Below are 10,566 nucleotides of genomic sequence, written 5' to 3'. Positions count from 1 at the left end.
AAGGAAAAATCCACCAAGAAGAACTTTCAATTCTGAACATCTATGCGCCAAATGCAAAGGCACCCTCATTCGTAAAAGAAACTTTACTAAAGCTCAAAGCACACATTGCACCTAACACAATAATTGTGGGGGACTTCAACACTCCACTTTCCTCAATGGACCGATCGGGAAAACAGAAACTAAACAGAGACACAGTAAAACTAATTGAAGCTTTGGACCAATTGGATTTGACTGATATTTATAGAACAGATCAACCTAAAGCAAAAGAATATACCTTTTTCTCAGCACCTCATGGTACCTTCTCCAAAATCGACCATATAATTGGACACAAGGCAGACCTCAACAAATATAAGATGATCGAACTAATCCCATGCCTCCTATCAGATCACTATGGTGTAAGAGTGATTTTCAATAGCAACAAAAACAACAGAAAGCCCACATACACATGCAGGCTGAATAATACTCTACTCAATGACACCTTGACCAAAGAAGAAATAAAGAAAGAAATCAGAGACTTTTTAGAATTTAATGAAAATAAAGGCACAACATACCCAAATCTTTGGGACACAATGAAAGCAGTGCTAAGAGGTAAACTCATAGCCCTGAGTGCCTCCAAAAAGAAAATGGAGAGAGCATACACTAGCAGCTTAATGACACACCTGAAAGTCCTGGAACAAAAAGAAGCCAATTCACCCAGGAGGAGTAGAAGGCAGGAAATCATCAAACTCAGGGCTAAAATCAATCAATTGGAAACAAAGCGAACCGTACAAAGAATTAACGAATCCAGGAGCTGGTTCTTTGAGAAAATCAACAAGATAGATAAACCCTTAGCCAGACTGACCAAAGGGCACAGAGAAAGTATCCAAATTAACAAACTTAGAAATGAAAAGGGAGATATAACAACGGAAACTGAGGAAATCCAAAAAATCATCAGATCCTACTACAAGAGCCTGTACTCAACACAACTGGAGAATCTGGAGGAAATGGACAATTTCCTTGACAGATACCAAATACCAAAATTAAATCAGGACCAACTAGACCATCTGAACAGTCCCATAAAGCCTAAAGAAATAGAAGGAGTCATAGAAAGTCTTCCAACCAAAAAAAGCACAGGACCAGATGGTTTCAGTGCAGAATTCTACCAGACCTTCAAAGAAGAGTTAACACCAATACTCTTCAAACTAGTCCACAAAATAGAAACAGAAGGAACACTACCCAATTCCTTCTACGAAGCCACAATTACGCTGATACCAAAGCCACACAAAGATCCAACAAAGAAAGAGAACTTCAGACCAATTTCCCTTATGAACATCGATGCAAAAATACTCAATAAAATTCTTGCCAACCGAATCCAAGAACACATCAAAACAATCATCCACCATGATCAAGTAGGCTTTATCCCGGGAATGCAGGGTTGGTTCAATATATGGAAATCCATCAATACAATCCACTACATAAACAAACTCAAAGAACAAAACCACATGGTCATTTCATTGGATGCTGAAAAAGCATTTGACAAAATTCAGCATCCTTTCATGCTTAAAGTCTTGGAGAGAACAGGAATTCAAGGCCCATACCTAAACATAGTAAAAGCAATATACAGCAAACCGGTAGCCAGCATCAAACTAAATGGAGAGAAACTTGAAGCAATCCCACTGAAATCAGGGACCAGACAAGGCTGCCCCCTTTCTCCTTATCTTTTCAATATTGTACTTGAGGTACTAGCTCGGGCAATTCGACAACATAAGGAGGTCAAAGGGATACAAATTGGAAAGGAGGAAGTCAAACTATCATTATTTGCAGACGACATGATAGTCTACCTAAGTGACACAAAAAACTCCACTAGAGAGCTCCTACAGCTGATAAACAACTTCAGCAAAGTGGCAGGTTATAAAATCAACTCAAGCAAATGAGTATCCTTCCTATACTCAAAGGATAAGCAGGCTGAGAAAGAAATTAGGGAAATGACCCCCTTCACAATAGCCACAAACAGTATAAAGTATCTTGGGGTGACTCTTACCAAACATGCGAAAGATCTGTATGACAAGAACTTCAAGACTCTGAAGAAGGAAATGGAAGAAGACCTCAAAAAATGGGAAAACCTCCCATGCTCATGGATCGGTAGAATCAATATAGTTAAAATGGCCATTTTGCCTAAAGCACTATACAGATTCAATGCAATACCCATTAAAATCCCAACTCAATTCTTCACAGAGTTAGAAAGAGCAATTATCAAATTCATCTGGAACAACAAAAAACCCAGGATAGCTAAAACTATTCTCAGCAACAAAAGAAAATCTGGGGGAATCAATATCCCTGACCTCAAGCAATACTACAGAGCAGTATTAGTGTTAAAAACTGCATGGTATTGGTACAGTGACAGGCAGGAGGATCAATGGAACAGGATTGAAGATCCAGAAATGAACCCACACACCTATGGCCACTTGATCCTCGACAAAGAGGCTGAAAACATCCAATGGAAAAAAGATAGCCTTTTCAACAAATGGTGCTGGTTCAACTAGAGGGCAGCATGCAGAAGAATGCGAATTGATCCATCCTTGTCTCCTTGTACTAAGCTCAAATCCAAATGGATCAAGGACCTCCACATAAAGCCAGACACTCTGAAGCTAATAGAAAAGAAACTGGAGAAGACCCTTGAGGACATCGGTACAGGGAGAAAGTTTCTGAACAGAACACCAATAGCATATGCTCTAAGAGCAAGAATTGACAAATGGGACCTCATAAGGTTACAGAGTTTCTGTAAGGCAAAGGACACCATCAAGAGGACAGATCGACAACCAACAAATTGGGAAAAGATCTTCACCAATCCTACATCAGATAGAGGGCTAATATCCAAAATATATAAAGAACTCAAGAAGTTAGACTCCAGAAAACCGAACAACCCTATTAAAAAATGGGGTACAGAGTTAAACAAAGAATTCTCACCTGAAGAACTTCGGATGGCGGAGAAGCATCTTAAAAAATGCTCAACTTCATTAGTCATTAGGGAAATGCAAATCAAAACAACCCTAAGATTTCATCTTACACCAGTCAGAATGGCTAAGATTAAAAATTCAGGAGACAGCAGGTGTTGGAGAGGGTGCGGAGAAAGAGGAACACTCCTCCACTGCTGGTGGGGTTGCAAATGGGTACAACCACTCTGGAAAGCAGTCTGGCGGTTCCTCTGAAAACTGGGCACCTCACTTCCAGAAGATCCTGCTATACCACTCCTGGGCATATACCCAGAGGATTCCCCACCATGTAATAAGGATACATGCTCTACTATGTTCATAGCAGCCCTATTTATAATTGCCAGATGCTGGAAAGAACCCAGGTATCCCTCAACAGAAGAGTGGATGCAAAAAATGTGGTATATCTACACAATGGAGTACTATTCAGCCATTAGAAACAATGAATTCATGAAATTCTTAGGCAAATGGATGGAGCTAGAGAACATCATACTAAGTGAGGTAACCCAGACTCAAAAGGTGAATCATGGTATGTACTCACTAATAAGTGGTTATTAACCTAGAAAACTGGAATACCCAAAACATAATCCACACATCAAATGAGATACAAGAAGAAAGCAGGAGTGGTCCCTGGTTCTGGAAAGACTCAGTGAAACAGTATTTGGCAAAACCAGAACGGGGAACTGGGAAGGGGTGGGAGGGAGGATAGGGGAAGAGAAGGGGGCTTACGGGACTTTCGGGGAGTGGGGGCTGGGCTAAAAAAGGGGAAATCATTTGAAATGTAAATAAATTATATCGAATAAAAAAAAAAGAAAAAAAATTGGAAAGGAAGAAGTCAAACTATCATTATTTGCAGATGATATGATAGTCTACCTAACTGACCCAATAAACTCCACTAGAGAACTCCTACAGCTGATAAACAACTTCAGCAAAGTGGCAGGTTATAAAATCAACTCAAGCAAATCAGTGGCCTTCCTATACTCAAAGGATAAGCAGGCTGAGAAAGAAATTAGGGAAATGACCCCCTTCACAATAGCCACAAACAGTATAAAGTATCTTTGGGTGACTCTTACCAAACATGTGAAAGATCTGTATGACAAGAACTTCAAGACTCTGAAGAAGGAAATGGAAGAAGACCTCAAAAAATGGGAAAACCTCCCATGCTCATGGATTGCCAGAATCAATATAGTTAAAATGGCCATTTTGCCAAAAGCAATATACGGATTCAATGCAATAGCCATCAAAATCCCAACTCAATTCTTCACAGAATTAGAAAGAGCAATTAACAAATTCATCTGGAATAACAAAAAACCCAGGATAGCTAAAACTATTCTCAGTAACAAAAGAAAGTCTGGGGGAATCAGTATCCCTGACCTCAAGCAATACTACAGAACAATAGTGTTAAAAACTGCATGGTATTGGTACAGTGACAGGCAGGCAGATCAATGGAACAGGATTGAAGATCCAGAAATGAACCCACACACCTATGGCCACTTGATCCTCGACAAAGGGGCTGAAAACATCCAATGGAAAACAGATAGCCTTTTCAACAAATGGTGCTGGTTCAACTGGAGGTCAGCATGCAGAAGAATGCAAATTGATCCATCTTTATCGCCTTGTACTAAGCTCAAATCCAAATGGATCAAGGACCTCCACATAAAGCCAGACACTCTGAAGCTAATAGAAAAGAAACTGGAGAAGACCCTTGAGGACATTGGTACAGGGAGAAAATTTCTGAACAGAACACCAATAGTGTATGCTCTAAGATCAAGAATTGACAAATGGGACCTCATAAAATTACAAAGTTTCTGTACGGCAAAGGACACCATCAAAAGGACAAATCGGCAACCAACAAATTGGGAAAAGATCTTCACCAATCCTACATCAGATAGAGGGCTAATATCCAATATATATAAAGAACTCAAGAAGTTAGACGCCAGAAAACCAAACAACCCTATTAAAAAATGGGGTACAGAGTTAAACACGGAATTCTCACCTGAAGAACTTCGGATGGCGGAGAAGCATCTTAAAAAATGCTCAACTTCATTAGGGAAATGCAAATCAAAACAACCCTGAGATTTCACCTTACACCAGTCAGAATGGCTAAGATTAAAAATTCAGGAGACAGCAGGTGTTGGAGAGGATGTGGAGAAAGAGGAACACTCCTCCACTGCTGGTGGGGTTGCAAATTGGTACAACCACTCTGGAAATCAGTCTGGCGGTTCCTCCGAAAACTGGGCACCTCACTTCCAGAAGATCCTGCTATACCACTCCTGGGCATATACCCAGAGGATTCCCCACCATGTAATAAGGATACATGCTCTACTATGTTCATAGCAGCCCTATTTATAATTGCCAGATGCTGGAAAGAACCCAGGTATCCCTCAACAGAAGAGTGGATGCAAAAAATGTGGTATATCTACACAATGGAGTACTATTCAGCCATTAGAAACAATGAATTCATGAAATTCTTAGGCAAATGGATGGAGCTAGAAAACATCATACTAAGTGAGGTAACCCAGACTCAAAAGGTGAATCATGGTATGCACTCACTAATAAGTGGATATTAACCTAGAAAACTGGAATACCCCAAACATAATCCATACATCAAATGAGGTACAAGAAGAAAGGAGGAGTGGCCCCTTGTTCTAGAAAGACTCAGTGAAGAAGTATAGGGCAAAACAAGAACGGGGAAGTGGGAAGGGGTGGGTGGGAGGACAGGGGGAGAAAAGGGGGCTTATGGGACTTTCGGGGAGTGGGGGGCTAGAAAAGGGGAAATCATTTGAAATGTAAATAAAAAATATATCGAATAAAAAAAAATAATGAAATTTAAAAAAAAAAAAGAAACAATGAATTCATGAAATTCTTAGGCAAATGGATGGAGCTAGAGAACATCATACTAAGTGAGGTAACCCAGACTCAAAAGGTGAATCATGGTATGTACTCACTAATAAGTGGTTATTAACCTAGAAAACTGGAATACCCAAAACATAATCCACACATCAAATGAGGTACAAGAAGAAAGGAGGAGTGGCCCCTGGTTCTGGAAAGACTCAGTGAAGCAGTATTCGGCAAAACCAGAACGGGGAAGTGGGAAGTGGTGGGTGGGAGGACAGGGGAAGAGAAGGGGTCTTATGGGACTTTCGGGGAGTCGGGGGCTAGAAAAGGGGAAATCATTTGAAATGTTAATAAATTATATCGAATAAAAAAAAAAAAGAGTTGCCCTGGTCATGGTGTCTGTTTACAGCAGTGAAACCCTAATTAAGATAGAAGTTGGTACAAGGGACTGGTTATTGCTGTGACAGACCTGACCATACTTTTGTTTGGGAGAACATTTTGAGACTTTGGATTTGGGAAGCATTGGAATGCTTTAAGCGGGCCTTAATGGGCTATCTGAGAAAGAATATGGAAGACTTTGTTGCTGTGAGTGATTTGACCTGGCCCAAGAGGTTTCAGTGGAGAAAATTTTCAGTATGTGGTCTACAGACTGTTTTGTGGTATTTTGGTGAAGAACATGGCAGCTTTTTGCCATTATCTAAGGAGTCTGCCTCAGGCTAAGGTGAAGAAATTTAGATTAATTGCTTTGAAAAAAAAGTTTCAAAACAGCCTGTTGTAAATTCTGTTGTGTGTTTATTAAAGGTCACTCTTACAGGAGCGTTTTAATGAAAAGGAGCAAGTTGAGAAAGGAAAAATACAAAATACATGATTCAAGGGTTCAATTAAAGGGGCACCAGGAAGTAGAATAGAACTAAATCCTATGCTCTAGAAGAGACTAGATTAAGGGAATAAGACAAAATGGCAAGATCCATCTAGCTAAATTTAGGTTCAGACATGGTGGTGCACACCTTTAATCCCAGGAGACAGGCATCCAGATCTCCGAGTTCAAGGTGAATCTACAGAGCAAGATCCAGGATAGCCAAGCTTAGGCAGTGAAGGAGTTGGAAAACAGGAAACTAATGATAAATATGATAGAACAGGGGAGGAGCATTTTCTAGCTTCTGCAAGCAGCAGAACTCCGCAGCTTTGGCCATGCGGCTATGCCTTTAGAGTCCAGAATATAAGGGACGACTGAGACAATTGATGCTGGTCAGCTGGACCTTTAACGGAAATTAAGAAGAGACCAGCATCACTAAATAATATCTTCTGGGAAGTGTTTTCTGAGAGCACAAGGAAGCTGTGTTCTAGAGATAGCCAAGGTTCTACCTCATGCTGCAGCTGGACTTGGTAACAGGTAAGAATCACCCAGGTGGTACTGATTTAGGAGATATGAAGGGGTCATGAAGAGCAGCTGAGGCTTGGCACTGTGAGAGTCCTGAGAAGGACATTGGTGAAGGTGCAGCTCAGTTGAAGTTGATGGCCCAGGACTGAAGGAGTCATACAAAGAAGGTGAGGTTTGGCATCATGAAGAGAGCCCATGAGAGCCTACTGGTGAAGCCTAGTTGCAGCAGAAGACCTCAGAGTATTGGAAATGCCAGTAACATCAGATGATCACCAACAACAGCAGCAACAATGGAGTGGATCAACTAGAGTCTAGAGTGCTACAGAGGGCAGAGCTGGAAATGTGGCCCAAGCCCTTTGGAGGAGCCCAGAAGATCACGTGTGGATCTCAGATATTGGAACAAGAAGCTGCAAAGTTGAAGTTGCTTTGGAGACCTAAAGATGTAAAAGATGCCAGAGTCATGGGATACCTGCTGAAAAAAACTGCTAATAGGGAGTGGAACCAGCCTAGGAGAAAGAAGTTTGTTGCAGTCAGCAAAGATGAAAAAGGAGTTGGAGATCTGAATACCATCTTGAAATCAGACATGGAGATGCAGAGTTTGGAGTTTGCCTAGAAGGTTTCTGTCTTGCTTTGGATTATAATCAAGTGATTAGATGAATCTCAGAAGAGACTTGAAACTTTCAACTTTTTACATTGTTGAAACTTCTATAGACTATGGGGACCTTTGAAGTTGGACTAAATGTATTTTGCATTATGGTATGGCCCCCATAGACTCATATGTTTGCATAAACCTATGGGGGGCCAGGAAGTAGAATATGATGGTTTGTATATGCTCAGCCCAGGGAGTAGCACTATTAGAAGGTATGGCCCTGTTGGAGTAGGTGTGTCACTGTGGGTGTGGGCTTTAAGACCCTCATCCTAGCTGCCTGGAAGCCAGTCTCCTCCTGGAAGCCTCCAGATGAAGATGTAGATCTCTTAGCTCTTCCTCACCATGCTTGCCTGGATGCTGTGAAGTTCCTGCCTTGATGATAATGGACTAAACCTCTGAACCTATAAGCTAACCCCAGTTAAATGTTGTTCTTTTTAAGAGTTGTCCTGGTCATAGGGTCTGTTCATAGCAATAAAACCCTAACTAAGACATACAAAATCTTGATTTTCAAGTATTAGAATACTGGTTGGAAGATCCTTGACTTGACAAAGGAGATAGCTAGTCACATTCATGAACAGTCAGCTGAAATCTCTAGGGAATGAGCCAGAGAAAGATGATAACAGATTTCAGAAGTTGTATGTATTATCCAAGCAATTAGAGAGAAAATTCAATGTTATCCATCCTAGACAGATGTGCAAGATTAAGAGAGCTCCCTTCACTCAGTGAGAAGATGTACCAATAAAGAGAGTGGGAAATACAATGAAAAGCAGAAAGACTCAGAATCTATCTGCACTGTGTTTTCAAGAATGACCATTTTCAAGGGCAGATATGATGGGCTTGGGTAGCATTCAATACCGTATGGTGGTGTCACTGATAGGAAGAGGAGAAACTCCAGGGAAAGCCTTCTCTTCTCAGCACTTGGATGGAGCAGCCACTGAAGGCAATTTCACAAAAAAAAAAAAAAAAAAAAAAAAAATCTCTGCTGAGGGAAGAGCCCAGCTGTTGAGGAACAGGACCCGAGGGAAACTCAGAAAAAGGGGGTTATAGGAATAGTCTCCAAATCTTGGCTAGCAGATGTCTTTAGTCTACAGGGAAGGAACCATGACTCAAAACCACTCACTTTTCAGAAAGATCAAAACTGAATCAAAGTCAAAGCCTTCAAAGGAACACAAATTCAGGGGTCTAAGTAAAACACTAAACATTGAGAAGGAAAGGTACAGGGATGGGGCCAATATTTATAATCCAGCTTTCAAAGATCAGACCATCTAGGATACACCTTCACAATGGGCTACTTGAGGTGAGACCAGCATTCTCTGGCAGACTTCCTGAGCGACTCCCAGAGGATTATCAGCACCAGACAGTCAACCTGTAAACTGACTGACTACTGACCAGACCAGAGTATGTAACTCAGTTTTGCCATGGAAACTTGGGGAAAAGAACAGGACTTACAGTTTGGCCCATGTCCACCATAAGTGGGAGCAACATGTAAGGCCTAACTTCTTAGAGGACTAGGGATGTAACCTGAGTGTGTTTGTAGGTGCTAAAAGAACCCTAAGAGATCAGAGATGAGAGACTAGCGAACAATACAGTCAGGATGGCTAAAGGTGACCCCAAGAAACCAAAGGGCAAGATGTCTGCTTATGCCTTCTTCGTGCAGACATGCAGGGAAGAACATAAGAAGAAAAATCCAGAGGTTCCAGTCAATTTTGCAGAGTTTTCCAAGAAGTGCTCTAAGAGGTGGAAGACAATGTCTAGCAAAGAGAAATCAAAGTTTGATGAAATGGCAAAGGCAGATAAAGTACGCTATGATCGGGAAATGAAAGATTATGGACCAGCTAAAGGAGGCAAGAAGAAGAAGGACCCAAATGCCCCCAAAAGACCTCCGTCCGGATTTTTCTTATTCTGCTCCGAATTCCGCCCCAAGATTAAATCCACAAACCCTGGCATCTCCATTGGAGATGTGGCAAAAAAGCTGGGTGAGATGTGGAATAACTTAAGTGACAGTGAAAAGCAGCCTTACATTACCAAGGCAGCAAAGCTGAAGGAGAAGTATGAGAAGGATGTTACTGACTATAAGTCTAAAGGGAAGTTTGATGGCGCCAAGGGTCCTGCTAAAGTTGCTCGGAAAAAGGTGGAAGAGGAAGAGGAGGAAGAGGAGGAGGAAGAGGAGGAAGAGGAGGAAGAGGAAGATGAATAAAAACTCTGTCTCCTTGTGAATACCTTAGAGTAGGAGAGCGCTGTGATTGACACATCTCTTATTTGAGTCGTGTCTATTGCCCTTGTTAGGTTTAATTACAAAATTTGATCACGATCATATTGTAGTTTCTCAAAGTGTCAGTGGTTTACATGAAGTAGCCGTGGGTGTCCGGAGCGCCCTGAAACTGTATCAAAGTTGTACATTGCTCCAGACATTTTTAAAATGAAAAGGCACTCTCGCATCGTCCTCCTCACTCAGTGCACTTTGCTGTTGGTGTGACAAGGCATTTGAAAATGTTTCCGGCGTTTTGTTCTCAACTGGTAAGGTAGTGTTAACTATATGGTTATTGGATAGACATCCTGAGTTGTCAACTGTACATATCTATAGTTTGTAAAGAGAACAAAACAATCCAGACAGATTCTTGATGTTCCTTGTTTGGCGTGGAGGCTGTGAGGGGAAGATGCCTTTTGGAGGGGGCCGTAGCTCAGGGCATGCACTGTGAGGCTGGACCTGTTGATACTGCGGTGGGCAT

At 41.4% G+C, this 10,566-nt stretch overlaps 1 protein-coding gene across 1 annotated transcript; it reads left to right on the top strand.

The window, feature by feature from the left end:
- Nucleotides 1–9,413: 9,413 nt before the first annotated feature.
- Nucleotides 9,414–10,214, top strand: LOC127665744 (high mobility group protein B3-like). Its single transcript, XM_052158267.1, has one exon. It carries the CDS (start codon nt 9,432–9,434, stop codon nt 10,032–10,034), a length of 603 nt encoding a protein of 200 aa, XP_052014227.1. The 5' UTR covers nt 9,414–9,431; the 3' UTR covers nt 10,035–10,214.
- The last annotated feature ends 352 nt before the right edge of the window (nt 10,215–10,566 follow it).

This window comes from Apodemus sylvaticus, chromosome 15 (genome assembly GCF_947179515.1).
Source record: "Apodemus sylvaticus chromosome 15, mApoSyl1.1, whole genome shotgun sequence".
Classification (NCBI taxonomy): domain Eukaryota; kingdom Metazoa; phylum Chordata; class Mammalia; order Rodentia; family Muridae; genus Apodemus; species Apodemus sylvaticus.
Note: the sequence above shows the minus strand (reverse complement) of the source record. Positions and strands in the feature narration are given on the sequence as shown.

Excerpts from the sequence above, each read along its gene's own strand:
- LOC127665744 (XM_052158267.1), top strand. The coding sequence starts at position 9,432 with ATGGCTAAAGGTGACCCCAAGAAACCAAAGGGCAAGATGTCTGCTTAT.